The sequence below is a fragment of the Arachis ipaensis genome, chromosome B3 (genome assembly GCF_059453495.1).
Source record: "Arachis ipaensis isolate K30076 ecotype BB chromosome B3, ASM5945349v1, whole genome shotgun sequence".
Lineage (NCBI taxonomy): Eukaryota > Viridiplantae > Streptophyta > Magnoliopsida > Fabales > Fabaceae > Arachis > Arachis ipaensis.
In genome coordinates this window covers 39,130,268-39,150,018 of record NC_142438.1, presented here as the reverse complement: position 1 = coordinate 39,150,018, position 19,751 = coordinate 39,130,268, and the positions used below count along the sequence as shown (strand labels likewise).

Below are 19,751 nucleotides of genomic sequence, written 5' to 3'. Positions count from 1 at the left end.
CCCCCTTCTCTTAGCCACTGAAACCTAGGGGTGTTCATGGTTTGGTTAATCCAAAAACCAAACCAGTTTTTTGGTTAACCAAAAATATAGTATTGGTTAATTAACCAAATTGGTTTCATATTATAAAACCGGTTTTTAATCGGTTATTAAAACAAAAACCGGTTTTAAAAAATTAACCGGTTTTTACACTAAAAAATTTGTTTTTATACCAAAAAATTAGTTTTTTCACCCCAAAACCAATTTTTACACAAAAATTAATATTTTTACGTACAAAAACCCAAATTTTTTACCTTTTTTCTTTTAAATTAATTTTTTTTAATCTAAAAATTAATTTTTTTTCTTTCTAAATAATACAAGTAACATTTGTAAATAATGAAATCCCTTCCATTGTAAATAATAATTACTTTTCTAAATTTTTGGTGGCAATACTTATCACATACACCAAGAGCAAAGAAGGTATAAGGCACATTGGGATCAAACCCTTCATTCCCAATGGCACTTCAAAAGGCCTCTTTAACGATGGAAATTTTCTCCTAAGCCAAAGAAACGATGCAAATTCCAACAGCAAAAATGACATTGCAACTGCTATAATTGTTGACACCAATATCCCCATCCATGGAGTATTGAATTTCTTTGATCTATCACCAAACATAAACATAAACAAGTCTAATCATATATGAAAAAGCAAGTCTAATCTCTTTACCACCTAAGTGTTTAGAATAACTAAAGAAAACAAACAATCAAGACTTTCTAGTCATCCTCAAGCGCAATTGAACCTGGACCCACTGAACAAGTAATGTCCTCTGATAAAATCAAATCTGCACACAAAAAAAACTATAATTATAACTTTTAAAAAATTATAATTATAAGTTAAACTAAAACATTTTCTAAGTAAATCATATGATATATTTAAGAAACATTTAATATTCAATTTACCTTGCTCGACCTTTTCAAGCTCTTCAAAATTCTCAGGTGCAAGAGAAGAGAAAAAGTCTCCTTTAAGCCAATCTTCGGTACATACAAGGGCTTCTACCATCTTAGGAGTCAATGAGCTACGATATTGATCGATGATTCTTCCCCCCATACTAAAAGCAGACTCGGAAGCTACTGTTGAAACTGGTATAGCCAATATGTCCCGTGCCATATTTGCTAGGACGGAAAACCGATTCGAGTTAACCTTCCACCATCCTAGAATATCCAAAGGCTTATCATCTGGCTCACAGTCTTCATTCAAATAACGATCAAGCTCAGATTTAAGATTGGATTTGCGACCGGTTGATCGGCGATATAACCCCATATCATAAATGTCTTTGGCTTTATCACTTGGACTCGGTTGGGAGAGGGTATCATCTTGGTTTCCTTCATCTGCACCTTGATATAAATTATAAAGTGAATGAAGACAAGAAGACAACTTTGTCTTCAATTCACCGCCCACTTCCGCACCAAAAGAATTAACTAGGCACCACTCAACATAATCCAACTTATGGCAAGGATCTAGAACTACGGCAATTAACAACAACATGTTAATAGTTTTTGCATTTCCCCAATACTTGTTGTATTTTGCTTTCATCTTACTTGCCATAAGACTTATGCTCAAATCATCATCATCACGATATTGTTGAATCCTCCTTCCAAGAGCAAACACTTCTTTCATGTATAAGTTACTAGTGACATAAGAAGATCCAGAGATGCGAAGTGTAGCATCGTAAAACATCTCTAAAAACGGTAAGACGGACTTAGCATAATCCCAATCTTGAATTGAAGGTACCCCTCTTCCCTTATTTAATTCTTCAACAAATTTTTTGTCTTGCATCTCTAATAGCTCAAATGCCTTCTGATGCTTTAAGGCTGCTACTAACATTAAATATGTAGAGTTCCATCGCGTTCCAACATCTATGGAAACAAGACTCTTATGTGGAATATTCTCTTGTGCAATACATGCCTTGAACCTAGTTAATCTTGAATTTGAGGATCTAACATACTTCACAGCATCCCGAATTTTGGTGACCGAATCATCGATCTCCTTCAATCCATCCTTCACAATCAGGTTTAAAATATGCGCACAACACCTCATATGGAGATACTCTCCATTCAAAACTGAACTCTTCCAAGAAATCAGCCTTTTTTTTAAATACGTAACTCCTACATCGTTAGACGATGCATTATCAACTGTCAAACTCAAGATCTTGTTCAACTTCCAGCTATTCAAGCAAGCTTCAACATTTTGAGCCATAATCTCTCCCGTGTGGCCGGTGACTTGGCAAAAATTTAGTATTTTCTTTTGCAACTTCCAGTCCACATCAATGAAATGAACAGTCAAACACATATATGCCATATTCTGACACGAACTCCAGTTATCAGTTGTAAGACAAACTCTTCCTCCGTATCTGGAAAAGTATTTTTGAAGTTGAACCTTCTTTGTTTCATAGAGCATCAAGATGTCACGTGCCAATGTAATACGTGAAAGAGTGTTGAATCCTGGTTGCAGAGCCGCCGAATATTCTTTGAAACCTTGACTTTCTACAAATCTAAAAGGAAGCTCCTCGCGAACAAACATTGATATCAATTTTTCCCGGGCATATTCTGCATCAAACCTACCCACTTGTGCTTCTGGGCTAGGCGATGTGCCTGTTTTCTGTCGTTTGCCTCTATCTGAACCGGGATTGCTTATGCAAATCTTTAAATGTGATCTCATTGCACTTGTTCCATTTCCGCACTTGATCACTTTCAAACAGTGTTGACATTGAGCCTTATTTTCATCATCAGATGTTCTCTTGAAGTGGTCCCAAACTGTTGATCGATTTTTGCGCTCAGATGATGTGGTTGGGAGAGGAGGTAATGTAGAAGCCGAATGCTCTGCAGACTCTGATATGGGAACATCACGATCGGCTACCTCATTCTGAATAAGAAGCCATAAAATCTAATTATTAAATACTTCAACAAAGCAAAGTTATCAAGCACAAAGCCAAGTTCAAACAATATATACATATACTTTGAAACTGATTCCAGGGGTGTTCAAAATGTTGATGTTCACAAACAAGTACAAACAAGCTCAATTCAAAGTGCAAAAGGTGAATAAGTTTCTGAATAAGTTATATCAATTTGAAACTACACATATATACCAATTCAGAAACTTATAACAATTTGAATATATCTTGTATTTGTGATAATGATGATCATCATCAGGTTCATGAGGGAGCGGGCAGAAAGTACAGTATCAATAATAAGAAATTGTGAATACTAACAATAATAATAAGAAATTAAGAAAGCATGTGAAGCTAGCCAGGGATGCATATGTAATTGGTAACTAAGTGTAATTATATATAACAGCTAAGAGTGCCATATTAGCACATTTAAATTGTACGTGTCAGTAGCAAATAATGTTCATCACCAAATAGAAGATGGGACCTAATATAAATTAGCTAGAGTGTGTAGCTTACTGAACTAGATGGAAAAGGCAGAATATAAATTAATGACTCTTGGATTGTAGTTGAAACTGGATTAGTTAATTTTTAATTAAAAATCACTTATTGCCATTGTTGTAAAATGCATGGTACAATGTGCCTTTAATTAAAAATCAGAATATTAATTAATGACTCTTTTGTCATGTGCCTGTATTTGACTCAAATGGTCAATGTCTAACAAAATGAACAGTTAAAGTTAAAGACCTTTTGTTATGTGCTTGTCCACTCTCTATCTACCATATATACCTACCCACCAAGTACGAGATGAATGGAAATTTGACATTATTGCATTGCTCAATCAAAATGCTAAATTTAGAATCTTACTTAGACAACTTCAAACACTATCACCAGTATCACCAGTTGAGGGACTTGGTCTATGACATGGTTTATGAAAGAATGCAATGCTGCCATTTGGAGAATCTACACAAGTTACTGAATGGCGGTGGTTGTTCTTGTTCTCAAGTACAATCACTGTTTTAATTAATTCATCTAATGTTAGATCAAGGACTCAATTAATATCCTGCCTCTATTCTCCTGAAGCACTGGAATTTCATAAAAGAGCTAAATCCTCACATTTTGTCGAATAGTTTTCCTACAATATTTGAATCTGGCAGGAACCTGTACTTCAAGTTAGAAATCTCTAAGCAGAATTTGGTACTAAATAACAAATTTCTATCAGTTCACTCTGTTTCCATTCCTACGTCACTCATCCTACAACCATATACCAAAATATTTCTCAACAAAACTAGCATATAACAGTGATTCTCAGTCCAACTTACACACTGCAAACTCATAGCTATAAGCATTGCATATAACAAATTAACTTCAAAAGATTAAATTGAACAATGTAAAACAAGAATGCAGGACCAAAATCAAAGGAGATGAACAAAAATCCATATTATTTCTTCAACAAAAATCAGAACAAAGAAGCCAGAAACATGTATAAGATAAGTTAGTTTTCTTCAACTAAATAATGATTTTTCATATGACTGACAAATTAAATAAAACAAAATAAAAGCTTGATCACAGAAAAATAGGAACATATGCACTTGAATTGCCAAAGCCATTTACATAACCAGAATTCAAAAACTAAATGTGAACAATTCTCCATTCAATTCACACAAATTAATTAAGTCTTAACCAATCAAAAAGTGAACCACAGTGAAGAAGAAACTTACAGCAGGATCCATTGAAATGAAGAGTTCAATACTGAGAGATTTAAAATCTGTACATTTTCAATCCATTAAAATGAAGAAGTCAGAAGAATACTAATAAAGAAACATAACAGAACAAATCAACAAAATAGAAAAAATCCAGATAACAAATCCAACTCAGAACTCAGAACCAAGGGCAAGGAGGAGGCTTACCTCAATTGATGAGCTCCGGCGAGCCACCGATGAAAGAAGAAGAGAAGCGTAAAAGAGAGATACTCAGGAAAATCAAAGTGAAGACAGAGTCGCGAATGGGAGGTCGAGGCAGAGAGACAGAGTCACGAATCAAGGTGAAGGCTTGAAGAGGTAGAGGTCCGACGAACCACCGGCGAGCTCCGGCGAGAAGCGGAGGAGAAGAAGTGTTGACGACGGCGAACTGGAGAAGGGTGAATTGGGTTTTGTCGAAGTCTGGGAGAGTGAATTTGAAATTAGGTTTTGATTTAGGTTTTTTTAATTTGGTTTTGGTTTTGGTTAACCGGTTAAAAACCGGTTTTTTTTAATTTGGTTTTGGTTAACCAATTTCAAAAAATATGGATATGGTTTTTAAAATTGTTTTATTAAACTGGTTAACCAAAATGTGGTTATAGTTTTTTAACCGGTTAACCACATTTTGGTTATTTTTTGAACACCCCTACTGAAACCATCAATTGGTATCAGAGCTTGGTCTCAAAGAGATCAAGCTTTGCAGCTTGGAGTAAAGATCCTCATGGCAGAAAACAGTGGTGCAAATGTGCTGTCCTATAATCTAACTGAAGGTCAATCAAGCAACAGACCTCCTCTTTTCAATGGGAAAAACTATACCTATTGGAAGGAGAGGATGAAGATATTCGTACAAGCAGTGGATTACAGACTTTGGAAGATTATTCTCGAAGGGCCTCAATTTCCAACTATCACAAGTGCAGAAGGAGTTGTTTCTCTCAAACCAGAAGCAAGATGGACCGAGAAAGATAGGAAGAAGGTGGAATTAAATGCCAAGGCAATAAATCTGCTTAATTGTGCTATCAGCTTCGAGGAGTACCGACGGGTATCAAGATGCACAACGGCAAAGGAAATCTGGGACAAATTGCAAATCACCCATGAAGGAACCACCATTGTCAAGAAGACTCGGACAGATATGCTAAATAGAGAATATGAAATGTTTGCAATGAAGGAAGGAGAGTCCATTGATGAACTGTTCGAACGGTTCAATGCTATCATTGTTGGCTTGGATGCTCTGGGAATTACACATTCTGATTCTGTGCTAGTGAGAAGAGTGTTGAGATGTCTCATAAAAGAGTGGGAAACTAAAGCCTTAATTATTTCTGAGAGCAGTAGCTTAGACTCCATGACTCTTGATGATTTGAGAGGAAATCTTCTTGCTTTTGAAAATACCTATTTGAAAAAGGATACAAAAAAGAAAGGAATTGCATTTTCTTCTATGACTAACCCTCTGGATGATGAATCCAGTGATAACTCTTCTGAAAATGAGTTTGTTTTATTTGCAAAAAAATTCAGGAAAATGGCTAAGCTCAAAGGCAAAGGCAGCAGCACAAGGAGAGTAAAGAAAGACCTTAGCAAGGTAACTTGCTATAATTGCAAGGAAATGGGGCATTTCAAATCTGATTGTCCCAAGCTGAAAAAGGAAGAAAAGCCGAAAAAAGGAAAGAAGAAAGGACTGATGGCCACATGAGAAGACTTGGAGAATGATTCTGATGATGATGATGATGAAGAAACCGAGACCAAGTCACAAACATGTCTCATGGCAGACCACATAGATCAGGTAGTCTTTCATAACCCTAACACTGAAGATCTTCATCTTATGATAGACCACCTTTCTGAAAAAATAAGATGTTTTCTGCTAGAAAATCAAGAACTTGAACAGCAAATTACCATTCTTAAGGCCGAAAACAGTTTTCTAAAGGAAAAAGTGAGAGAGGCCGAAACTGCTTGTGATCTTGTTGAAGAAAATAAGCAGTTAAGAGCCCAAGTTAGGAGCTGTGAAAGTAACCATTGTGTTCTTGCATATGTGGACTGTTTTAAACAAAATGAAGAGTTGCTTAAAAAGGTTAAAAGACTTGAGGAAGACTTGGCCAAATTTACACAAAGTTCTGAAAGTTTAAATCACATCTTGGCTAGTCAAAAACCTCTTTATGATAAGGCTGGGTTGGGGTTTCATAAATCTGAAAATTCACATTTTGAAAATATTGCTTCATCTTCTAATGACACAAGATTTCAAGATCCCACCTACTTTAACAAAAAGGCAACTCCAAGGTTTTGTAGACTATGCAATCGGAATGGACACTTTCCCATTCAATGCTTTTTCGGTGAAAGAATGATTGGTGACAAGGTTTATAAAATTGTTTTACAATGGCTTAGGACATAGAAGATGGTTTAACATAAAAGGATCCAAAAAGATTTGGATACCTAAGGTTACTTAAGCATTGTTTTGTAGGTGTGCCTAGCATCCAAAAGGAAGGAAAATGTGTGGTATATGGACAGCGGATGCTCTAGGCATATGACCGGAAAGGCAACCTTCTTCATAAAGCTTGATGACTATGATGGAGGACTTGTCACTTTCGGTGATGATGCAAAAGGAAAAATTGTGGCTGTTGGGAAAGTTGGTAAAAACTTTTCTTCTTGTATAAATGATGTTCTCCTTGTACATGGCTTGAAACATAACTTGCTTAGTGTTAGTCAACTTTGTGATTTGGGTTTTAAAGTTATCTTTAAGAAATTTGTTTGTTTAGTTGTGTGTGAAAAAACTGGGAATGTTCTTCTTGAAGCTAAAAGATGTAACAATGTGTATGGATTAACTCTTGAGGATTTAAAAGAACAAAATGTAACATGCTTCACATCTTTTGAATCTGAAAAATGGCTTTGGCATAGAAAGTTGGGACATGCTAGCATGTATCAAATTTCTAAGCTAGTCAAAAGAAATTTGGTTAGAGGAATCCCAAACATCAAGTTTGATAAGGATCTTACTTGTGACGCTTGTCAATTAGGCAAACAAGTAAAATCCTCTTTTAAATCAAAAGATGGAATCTCAACCAAAAGGCCATTGGAAATGTTACATATTGATCTTTTTGGTCCTACTAGAACTCAAAGTTTAGGAGGTAAACATTATGGTCTTGTGGTGGTAGATGATTACTCTAGATTTGGTTGGGTACTTTTCCTTACTCATAAGAATGATGCCTTTCATGCTTTTTCCACCCTTTGTAAGAAAATTCAAAATGAAAAGGATTTGAAAATTGCCCATTTGAGAAGTGATCATGGAAGAGAATTTGAAAATCAAGATTTTGAAAAATTCTGTGATGACTTAGGGATTTCTCATAACTTTTCGTGTCCTAGAACCCCCCAACAAAATGGGGTGGTTGAAAGAAGGAATAGAAGCCTTCAAAAAATGACTAGGGCTATGTTATGTGAGAGTGAAATTCCTAAATTCTTATGGGCTGAGGCTGTGAACACAGCATGTTATATTTTGAATAGAACAATCATTAGAAAAGGGTTAAAGAAAACGCCTTATGAGCTATGGAAAGGAACCCCTCCAAATCTTAAGTACTTTCATGTTTTTGGATGCAAATGTTTTGTGCTTAACAATAAGGAAAATCTTGGAAAATTTGATCCAAAATCATATGAAGGAATGTTTGTTGGATATTCCACCACAAGCAAGGCCTATAGGGTTTATCTCAAGGAACATAGGACAATAGAGGAATCCATACATGTTACTTTTTGTGATTCTAACTTAATTCCCAGTATTGTGAAGGATATTGATTCAGATTGTGAAGAGGATGGAACAAGCAAAGAAAATCCCAAATCTGTCCAGAATGAAGAATCTGTCAGCCCGGTTCTGTCTCGTCAGATTGGAGGAGACACTTCCATTTTGTCTCCTGAACAGGCACGAGCAACTGAAACAGTGAGACCACCAGAAGTTCATCAAAGTTCAACACCTGGCCGAAAACCTAGAGAATGGAAGTCTATGAGGGGTTATCCTCATGATTTCATCATTGGTGATCCATCTCATGGTGTAACAACAAGATCCTCCACCAAAAGGCAAACCGAACCTAGCAACTTTGCTCTCTTGTCACAAATGGAGCCCAACAATGTCAAACAAGCTCTTGAAGATCCATCATGGGTCAAGGCCATGCAAGAGGAGCTAGCTCAATTTGACAAGAATGAGGTTTGGACATTAGTACCTTATTCGGATGGTATGAAGGTAACGGGTACTAAGTGGGTCTTTAAAAATAAACTTGGTGAGGATGGACAAGTTGTTCGTAACAAGGCTAGATTAGTGGCCCAAGGTTACGATCAAGAAGAGGGTATAGATTTTGATGAGTCTTTTGCTCCGGTAGCTAGAATGGAAGCAATTCGGTTACTTCTTGCCTATGCCGCCCATAAAGGTTTCAAAATGTTTCAAATGGATGTTAAATGTGCTTTTCTTAATGGCTTTATTGATAGAGAAGTGTATGTGGCACAACCCCCCGGTTTTGAACATAAAGAGTTTCCAAATCATGTTTTTAAATTAACTAAGGCTCTTTATGGTCTTAGACAAGCTCCAAGAGCTTGGTATGAAAGGCTTAGTGCCTTCTTATTGGAAAATAAATTTCAAAGGGGTACCACCGACAGTACTTTGTTCATTAAAGCATCTAATGATGATATACTTCTTGTTCAAGTTTATGTTGATGACATTGTATTTGGATCGGCCAATATTTCCTTGTGTGAAGAGTTTGGAAAACTCATGACTAGTGAGTTTGAAATGAGCTTAATGGGAGAGCTTACCTTCTTTCTTGGCCTCCAAATTAAACAAACTCCTAGTGGTACTTTTATTTACCAAGGAAAATATGCAAAAGAACTTATTAAAAAGTTTGGCCTAGAAAATTCCAAAGCAATGGGCACTCCAATGCATCCTAATGCAAAACTTGAAAAAGATGACGATGGCCAAGATATGGATGAAACAAGGTATAGAGGAATGATAGGTTCACTCATGTACCTTACCTCCTCTAGACCGGATATTGTTCAAAGTGTGGGTGTATGTTCAAGATTTCAATCTCACCCAAAAGAATCCCATCTTACGGCTGTTAAACGCATCATTAGATACATTAAGGGAACTTGTGATTATGGCTTGTGGTATCCTAAATCTGATGAATTTTGTGCAGTAGGATTTTGTGATGCAGATTATGCAGGAGATAGAGTGGATAGAAGAAGCACGTTCGGCATGTGTTGCTTCCTTGGAAGCTCACTCAACATGTGGTCAAGCAAGAAACAAGCCACAGTGGCTTTATCCACCGCTGAAGCAGAATATATTTTCACATCTGCATGTTGCACTCAATTAATTTGGTTAAAAACACAATTGGAAGATTACAAATTAAAAATCAATAGTATACCCCTATTTTGTGATAATATGAGTGCAATAAATATTTCAAAAAATCCTGTTTTGCACTCAAGAACCAAGCACATTGAGATAAAGTATCATTTTATTAGGGAATATGTGCAAAAGGGTACTATTGATATTCAATTTGTAAAATCAGAAGACCAAATTGCTGATATTTTTACAAAACCCCTCTGTGAAGACAGATTCTGTACCTTGAGAAAAAGTTTGGGAATGTTTGATTTAAGTTTCATTGAAAATTTGTGAATATTTGACTCTGCTCAGTTTTTGCTCGTAGGTTCGGACGAGAAACAATAAATGGTAGAATGGAAGAGCTATGATCAAGGGAGAGGCAACGCAGAATTCGAATTTTATGGGCCCCACCAAAAATTCCTTGACCCCACCATGACAGTTTTGTTAGTTTCATTTCTTTTGAAAAATTAAATCAACAAAATCCCTTGGTTGTCTCATCAAATCTTGTTGGAAGAAGCATGTTGTCAAATCAAATCTTTCCCTCCAACTAATCCCTTGATTTAGGGAAACCTCTTTTCAGTTTTTGAAAACCCCCATGGATAATAACCGCTCTCTTAATGGGTAATAACTTCTCTCATTCTCTCTCCAATTAAGCATTTAATGCTTCTCTAACCTCCCATCACTCACCTCACTATTCGGCCACCCTTTCATCTCCAACTTCTATCTCCATTGATCTCTTTCATTATGAAAAAGAAAACAGCCCCAAGGAAGAGTGAGAGAATTTGCCAATCTCAAAAACCTTCTACACCCCAATCACATACCCACATTCACATCCATTCCACCTCCTCCTCTTCTCTTTCACCCCCTCCAAGAGAACCGAGACTATGAGGCGCAAAGTTATTGCTCAAAAATCTTCTGGAAGAAGGAAGAGCGAGAAGGTGAAGGAGCCTAGCATTGAAGAGGAAGTAGAGGAGTCTCATACCTCACCTTCTCCATCATCGCCGAAAAGAACCTCTCCACATGCATCCGGAAAGAGTTCCAAGAAGACGAAGGGTTTCGAGTTCCATGAGACCAGAGAACCCGCAAACCTTGGGTCAATGGAGTTCAAGAACAAGTTTCACAAACAACACTCACATTTCGATCCTTCCAGGTTCTCTACGTGTGCTGCTTTTGAATTCCACAATGACGTCCTAGAGAAACGGCATTTGTGTCTCTCTTATCTAGTGAATCTAAAATCTCTGGCATCCAAAGGACTCGATTTACAGCCCATGTTTGAAGGTCTTAAATGGTCACCTCTGCTTCATATTCATAAAATGGTGTACCCAGGGCTGGTTAGGCAATTCTATGCAAATCTAAGGTTTATTGATGGCAGCCTTCACTCTTATGTGAAACGGGTTCAAATCATATTGGATTCTGAAACAATCTCTTTTGCCCTTGGATACATTGATGAAGGGCCAAAGGTTTATATGAGTGATAAATGGGACTCACATGTGGGAGTTACATACAAGCAAGTGATTCATCAAATCTGTGAAAATCTGTCTGGCCTAGATGGAACTGTTCCGACTCATAAGGCTTTGGGTCCAACTAACTCTCTGCTGCATCGCATCATAACTCACATTCTCACTCCTCAAAGTGGTTCTCACAACAGGGTAACTGTATCTGATTGTCTCATAATATTTGCTTTAGTTACTTCAACTCCTATTTCATTTAGCTATATTATGATTCGTCACATGTGGGAGTCTGTGAAAAGTACAAAAAAGGCCAATCTACCTTATGGAATGTTTCTTACATGTATTTTTGAGTACTTTAAGGTAGATTTAACCAATGAGGATGTAGAGAACCGTGTTTCCATGATTAGAGCAGGCGGAGCTGCAAAAAGAGGAAAGAAATCTGATGATGACTTTGAAGGCCGTCCAGAATCCTCAAAGACGACTGGTTCCCTCAGAGAAATTCTCACAGAATTCACCAATATGTCCGATCTCATGGTTCAATTTCACAAGTCTGCCCGCAAACTTGCTTATGAGAATGAATTGGCATGGAAGAAATGTCAAGAGAGGGTCAGTCTTATGTTGGAAAGTCTTGAAAAAGAAGCTGGCAGTGATGGTGCCGAGGAGGAACCTTACTTTAATCTCTTTGATGATTAATTTTCTGGTTACTATTTGATATTGGCACAATTTGGCTCAATTAGCTCTTTTGTTTTTTGTTAAGGTTGCAATTGACAATAGCTACCTAGGTGATACTTTGATGACACCATTTGATTATGTTTTGGACTGTTATATGGCATATTCTGTTTTCTATAACAATGTTTTGTGCAGGTGCCCCCATGATGACAAAAGGGGGAGGAATTTAAGGTTCCAAAATTGAAATTGGAACGAAACAGGGGCTGCTGAAAAACAAGGGAACAGGGGTTGAAATTTTCAAATTGAAAATTCATGATCACCCTTGATCAAAGAATGCATGTTGATATTGCATTTGTTGTTCAAAACTGTTCTTAGTCTATCATGATTAGTTAATTGTCATTTGGCATTTGGTTTATAATTATGTTAGATTTAATGAGAAGCCCAGCTGTTGATTAATCATTGATAAAACTTGTTATATTGAAAACTTATTTTTGGCAGTTCCTTTAAACTATGTAATAAAACTGCCCTGTTTGGTTGCTCAAATACTTTTCCATCATTTTGTTTTGCTCTGATATCTTTAAGAGGAAAGGATTTGAAAAACATTTTGATATTTTTTGTATGAAATAGTTTGAGCAGTAAATCAGTTTATGATATCAAATGAGTTTTGATTATCAATTAAAACTGCTCATAAATCAAGCATTTAGCATCATAAAACATGCTAAATAACATTGTTGCTTGTAGCTTGATTTAAAATGTTACAGGTTAGTGCTTCCCATGGTAAAATAAGCATACATCAAGGGGGAGCAATGTGACATTTAGAAAGGGGGAGAAATTCAAATTCAAAGGGAGTATTCTTTACTCTATCTCCAAATTTCTTTCCATTTCAATTTTAATAGTGTTTGTCATCAAGGGGGAGATTGATGAGTTTGGAAAACTCTTGTTTAAATTTGATGATGATCAAACATTATTAAAATATTTAATTACAAAATTATTAATTTAATCTTAATTCATATTTGCTTAATTAATAATTTTGTTGTGTAGATTTCATCTTGGGCCGGAAAATAAAGATGTTGCTAGCCCAAATCAAAAAATCAGCCTTGCTACAAGTTTCCTATCAAATGGCTGAATTGTTGTTTTAATGGGCCAAACTCAATGATATTATAACCAAGCCCATACTTAACTTTGATGAATGCTTCCTATGCTTGATCCGCTACACAACTCATCAGGAAAGCAAATGTTAACCAAATGGGCCAATTTTAATTTCAATGTTACAAGCCCAAATTCTATTAAGTGATGAATGGTTCCTACCTTGGTCCGAAACCAAAGAAAAGTGAAAGCAAAGTGCTTCCAACGGAACCAAGCCTTAACCATGTGATGGATTTCAAAATCTATTACATTGTTAATTAATGCATGGGGAACATGAGAGAGAAAAGTTCATCTGAATTGATTGATGGGTGTAATGACTACATGCCACTCTAAGCTAGGGAAGTAAAAGCAACTTTCACCAACTAATTGGTTTATTACATTTGAATTGCTTTTGTTTCAAGCTGTTTATTTTCTCTCATCTCTCTCTTCTTTTCGGTCAATATCCAGAAAATAAAGGAAGCCATGGAAGCTACATGGAGCTACCGAAATGAAGTTGCATGCATCAAGACCATCAAGCTAATGATGGCAAGAAAACATACTAAAATAAAAATGAGCTGTGGCTAAGATACTTACCAAATGTGGTTAGATTTGGTGAGGTTATCTTGAGCTTTGCATGCTCAAAAAGGAAGAAAAAGATCTCGGCCAGCAAGGGAGATTCTTGAAGCATGGCTTGTCTTTGATTCTGCTCAACCACCACAGGGAGTAGCTAGAGTGGCGAAGTGATGGTTGAAGGCAGAGATTGAAGCAGATGAAGTCATCATCATCATGAAGCATCAAGGGCCAGAATTCCATCTTGGAGAGCAAGCCAAGGATGGAGAGCTCGGATTGATGAAGGGTGATGATCAAGAAAGGACTAGAGGTAATTGCATGTTGGTTAATGCATGGTTATCTCTTCTCTCTCTATGTGGCCGAACCGGTTTTGTTGAAGGAGGAAGAAGTTGGTTCGGTTTTGGCTTCAATAAGTGGAGGCTCCCCTCTTCTATATTAAGGGTGGACAGTCACTGTTTGAAGCAAGGAGAAAATTTGAGAGTGCAAGGCACAGAGTTCTCAGAGCTACCTGAGCTAACAGTTTTTTTTCTTCTCCTTCAATGTATTCAGTTTTGTATTTTTCTGTTTAATTTTGTCATGTCTTGAGTCTCATGGTAAAAGGCAAACAGTGAGGTTTGTATGAAAAAGCCATAGAGCGGAAAAAGGCAGAGAGTGCAAAATTAAAGGAAAAAGCCATAGATGTCTTAGAGTTCCTTTGTTCATCTATGTTGTGTTTCATGATTCTGTGGGAATCCCCTTGTAAGTTGGGTTAGCACTTTACAAGTTGTAATCAGATTGATTATAGTGAAATTCCATCATGTTTGTGATGGAGACTGGATGTAGGCTGCACTGCACTTAGCAGCTGAACCAGGATATATCTGGGTGTAATCTTCAACTCTTCTCTCCTACATTTCTATTTCTACTGCACAGGAGCAAAAACTAATATTATCTCGTGCCAAGTGACGAGACAAAAAGAAAAGTCTCGTGGCAAGGGACGAGACAAAACAAAGTTGCTCGTGTCCAGTGACGAGCAAAAACAGAAAAGTCTTCTCTGAAGGTCAGCAAGTGTTAGCATCGAAAAAGGGGGCTAAGATTCAACCCCCCTTCTCTTAGCCACTGAAACCATCAATTTGTTTGTTTGCCTTCAAAATGTGTTTATTGTCATAAAATTTATGTGTTTATCGGGAAAAAAAAATGTGTTTGCTTCCTATGTATGTTTCTTTTTAAAACAATTGTTTGTTTATCTTAAAAAAAATTTATTTTTTATCATTATAAATTTTCGTACTATCATCAATAAATTTCTGTGTTCGTTTCTTATGTTTTTCTTAAAAAATTTGCATGTTTATCTAAACAGATTTTATTTAGCGTCCCAAATTTTCTATATTTGGCATAAAAAATTCTTTTTTTCTTTCTTTCTTATACATTTTCTTCTTATTTTTTCTAGTCTCACTTCTTTTTTCCACATATGTTTCATAAAATTTTTAAAAATATACAAATAAAAGAGATAGAAGACTCAAAAAAAGAAGATGCAGAACAAGTATAACAAAATTTGGTTACATTTCGTTATTTAAAAACTTAGCTGCCCAACATTTCAGAATTACAAAATGGCCACAAATAGACCAAAAAAATTCGTATTAAATTATAGGCATTTTCGGCTATTATGCTTTTTACATTTTGGTATAAAACTGTATGATGTTTTCAAATTGGATAGCAATGAATAAAAAGATGAACAAAAAAAAGTTGGACACTATAAATGCCGATTCTGAGCCCATATTGGTAGAAGGCGCAATGTATGACCCCAAAAAACTAGAAAGAAACTTATATTTTTCAAGTTGTGAACATAAATTCCCAAAGAGAACAATTAGGGAACCAAAAGCATATCAGCCAAAAATCAGCCAAAATGTGTTTGGGTTCCATGAAAAATTGGGTTTTGGTTTGTGCTCCGTGATCTCAGAAGCGGTTTTCAAACATATTATTCAAGAAATGATTTTAATTAAACGATTTTGTTTACTTTTTGGCTGGTCACATTTTGGTTCCATATACTTTTCCATTCCCAACAGAGAAAAGGCTGTGAACATAATAAATAAGAAAAATTTATTCATCTACTTAAAAAGGATAAATTTTTTTAACAAAACTGCTCACATAAGTACACAAGCAGAAAAAATATCTGTATTTCAGTTAGGTTTGTTTTTCGCAGAAAATAAAATACAATTCTTCTTTTTAGTGATTAAGAGGTGTTCACAGTTAATCATAGTGATTACTTTTTAATAAAACAAAATAAAATCAGTGAAGTGGATAAAACAAAAAGGAAACGGGTTAAAAATACATGTTACCCCCTCCGAACAGAAAACTATATATAAAAGATGCGATGACTGTGCAAGTGATATATTATTCTATTTCTTTATAAGGACAAGTGATGTTGTTATTGAAGCTAATAATATAACAAAATTACAATTTTATTGTGTATCAACTGTTTCGGCCTCCAAGGCTTACTACTGCTTTATTCTACCTGCCTAATTGTCTATGTGTAACTGTAACTTATTTATTCTCTTAATCTTCTTTTGATGCAGATCAAATCAAAAGTAGACAAAACTAAAAGCTAGTGTTGGTTAAATTAAATTTGTGTCACTTGGTTTGCATGGATTAGATTGAAGGGAAGAAAAGTGGAGTGGAATAATCTGTTTGAAGCTTCCCTGCGACGATTCTAACTTTGCTCATCTTGTGTTCACACCAATGCAACTGCGCTTCGCTCAACTCCTTCATTCTCAGCACCCTCGACACCACCTTCAAGTCTATCATTGCCATTAACACATCCATCTCTTCTTCTTCACCCTTTCTAAGCTTTCTCCTCCTCAACCCAGCATCCTTCACCTTCTTCCTCTTCTGAACCTTGCTTACATCTTATACGTTAGCACTTGTTTGATTATGTAAAATATTATATGCACAAAATTTGTGTATAAACATATGATGTGACATTTAACTCATATTCTATATAGATAACTGATTTCGTAACTTAATTTTAATGCAATATATCATATTAATTAATTGAATTTAGAATTGGGAACTTGCCTTTTGATTAACTTTCTTGATTAGGCGGAGGAGTGTTGGATCAACCGTGATTCTCCGATTTCTCCAAAAGTAAGCAGCCACCATCTGACACGGTTTCTCTTTGTCAGCCTTTAAAAACTTCATGAATGTTCGGATCCCATCCTCCATTATCTTCAGGAATGACGCTGATGATATTCTACTCTCCATACCCCCATGCTTTTCATCATTCTCCCAATCTTTCATTTTCAATCAAAACAATTCTTCTTTAATTTAACTATTAAATTAAATTCAATCATGCTAGATGAATACCAGAATCAACCGCTAGAGTTAAATTATATGTATATTTATATACAAATACATAAAAACTGATTTTTGGCATGCATATAACATATTTGAGTTAAGTTAAAATTAATCTAGATACTATCATATATACCTGGACATTGTGGGACTAGAAGCAATTTTGGTGCCAAGAGCCTCATCCTAGCATAAATCTCTGGTCTTCTGCCATGTTCAAAGGGCTCATTCTCAATGTATCTCTGCAGCAATACCTGAAATTGCTGGAATTGCTGTGCTGTGCTGGCAGGACAACCGCTATCAGCCTCGTGGCGCCAGCCGTGTTTCGATTCAAAGTTTTTGTAGTTCCAATTAAGAGCTTCCCATGTTAAGCAAATCTGTGCAACATAAGCGGCCTCTAGTTCACCATATGGGTTATTGTGACCTATATCACCTGCTTTCTTCTTCACACTTGATGCAATACGCTCTGAAATTGATCTTGGAGAGGCTTCCATGGATCTTAAATACTCTGAAGATGGATTAGGCAACTATGTTAATGAATTAAACCCTATAAATTTAATAATTATGGATGATGTATTGTTACCTGTTTCCTCAAGTTTCTGTGCACTAATTCTGTCTAAGAGGGACATTTCTTCATCATATTTTTGGAACAAAGTATATGATTCCCACTTGGGGCAACTTCTTCTAGATGATGAAGACAATGCTTCTTCTGTCTCAGAATCCTTGAAATGAATGGAGCTCCTCCATTCAGAGGAGACCCTAGGTGTAGAACTAGAACCATCAATGCACGAATCACCATCATCATCATCATCATGATGCTTATCTTGAATAGTCAGCTTCTTATCTTGGAACTGATGGGTTGGATCAAAAATAAAGAACCTATCATCCCTGGTGAGCTTTGCCTCCTGCACCTTCTTATTCTTTATTGTTCTTCCAACACAAACACGTTCATCTGCTGAAAGTAACATTGTAGCATCAGAGATGAAGCACAAATGTGAGATTGTGAGTGTGGAATGATGTGTGAAATTAAGATATACCTTGGGAGTTTTTGTTACATTTATATGTGTTCATGGTGATAGTAGAGGTTGGTCTGCTTGCAAATGAGACAGAGTTTGAAACAGAATCAGCATTTCTTCCTATAAATTCTGAGTCTTGTTCATTCAAGCTCTCTCGGGGGGTTGCAAACTCTTCAGAATGAGAACAATGCTGCTTTTTCTGAGGCTCCTCAAACAAAAGGGTTTCCCTGCCATGGATTGAGTCTGCAGATGATGCTGCTACATGATCTCTCACCTTCTCAGCATGGTGACCATATCCTTGTTGCGCTTCTTCTTCTTCGTCGTCTTCAGAAAACACATATTCATATTGCTGATCTCTGCAACATTATTTTAATAGGAACGTGTAAGAATGCGTAGGATAAAAGGGATATATATAAATAACAAGAAAAACAAGAGCATGCAGGTGGAACTAACAAGACCTTTGGATTAAGGGGAATCTGCCAGTGAAGGTTGAGAAGGTGAGGAGAAAAATAGCAAGGGAAAAGAGGAAGAGGAAGAGAAGCTGAAAAGAGACTGAGACATGGTTGAGGAGAAGATGGAAATAGCCTGAGGCATAATTGAAGACTCTAAGAAGAAGTTCTTCTTTGGAACATGTCATTTTCTTTGTCGTTAATAATTGCTTCGGACAACAAAGTAATTAAGACACTGATGGCAAAGTATGTCCTCATAGAAAAGTAGTCTTCGCTTGCTTTAGTAACGTGTATGTATGCTTCTTCGCCAACATGGTCTTACTCTTACAAACCATTACTCTCACTATAATATCTCATTCATAATGTTTATACCCTCATCATGTTCCCAATCATCATCAGCCTTAGCTTGAATATCAATGGTACACATTGGAATCCTCCATTTTAACTAGTAATGAGAAATGTTTTTTGGATTTTTTTATTAATATTAGAATTTAGAATTTAAAATTTTAGATTTAGAATTTTTTTAATATTGGCCAAATATTGGTTAAAAATAATAAGTTTGATTGATCATGTAACATTGTTTTAAAGTAATTTTACATAAATTTTAAGTATATTTGTAAGTAGATGAGACTGTTCAATTTATTTTATCTATTAGAATGTGAATTTATATAACATAATTTTTTGATGTATTTATCTATTTTTTTTTAAATATTATCCAAATTTATATTAGAAAGTAGAAGTATCTCATTATTCCGTAACAGTTATTAATTAAACAATAATAAACCGTTGGCTTAAACATATATAGTTGCGATATTAATTTACAAGAGATACTTGAGAAAGAAGAAAGCTAAGTGAGATCACATTATGGAGGAATCTTTGATATTATACTTTTCATGGAAAGAACGTAAGTGTTGTTTTGTGGTGTATGTATAACGCAGAAAATCCTATAGTATGCCAAGAGGGTCCTTTTTCTTCTCCTCTATATATATATGAATGCTTGTGAAATTACGTAAAGAAACAAAAGCCAAAAAAAAGAAGAGACTAAAACCAAGCCACACGCATAAGCAAACATAGAAACTTCACTTTATATAAAGAATTACAAAACATTGTTCGAGAAAATATATATTTGAATATACCACTATATTAGGTCTACACTAA

The 19,751-nt window shown here is 35.8% G+C and overlaps 2 protein-coding genes across 3 annotated transcripts; both read right to left on the bottom strand.

Moving 5' to 3' along the window:
- Window positions 1-533: 533 nt before the first annotated feature.
- On the bottom strand, window positions 534-4,654 carry LOC148570356 (zinc finger BED domain-containing protein RICESLEEPER 2-like). Its single transcript, XM_088506995.1, has 4 exons — window positions 4,643-4,654; window positions 937-2,899; window positions 787-818; window positions 534-638 (listed from the first exon to the last, which is right to left on the bottom strand). Exons 1-4 carry the CDS (start codon window positions 4,652-4,654, stop codon window positions 534-536), a joined length of 2,112 nt encoding a protein of 703 aa, XP_088363121.1.
- An 11,501-nt stretch (window positions 4,655-16,155) lies between these two features.
- Window positions 16,156-18,938, bottom strand: LOC107634389 (uncharacterized). Of its 2 annotated transcripts, none has more exons than XM_088509367.1 (6): window positions 18,603-18,938; window positions 18,166-18,500; window positions 17,712-18,080; window positions 17,268-17,636; window positions 16,856-17,070; window positions 16,156-16,669 (listed from the first exon to the last, which is right to left on the bottom strand). In XM_088509367.1, the coding sequence occupies exons 1-6, from the start codon at window positions 18,779-18,781 to the stop codon at window positions 16,430-16,432; spliced, it is 1,707 nt and encodes a 568-aa protein (XP_088365493.1). In that variant the 5' UTR covers window positions 18,782-18,938; the 3' UTR covers window positions 16,156-16,429. The 2 variants fall into 2 exon arrangements, with proteins under 2 accessions (XP_088365493.1, XP_088365492.1); XM_088509366.1 differs by having other exon boundaries at window positions 17,712-18,083; window positions 18,603-18,914.
- Between the last annotated feature and the right edge of the window lie 813 nt (window positions 18,939-19,751).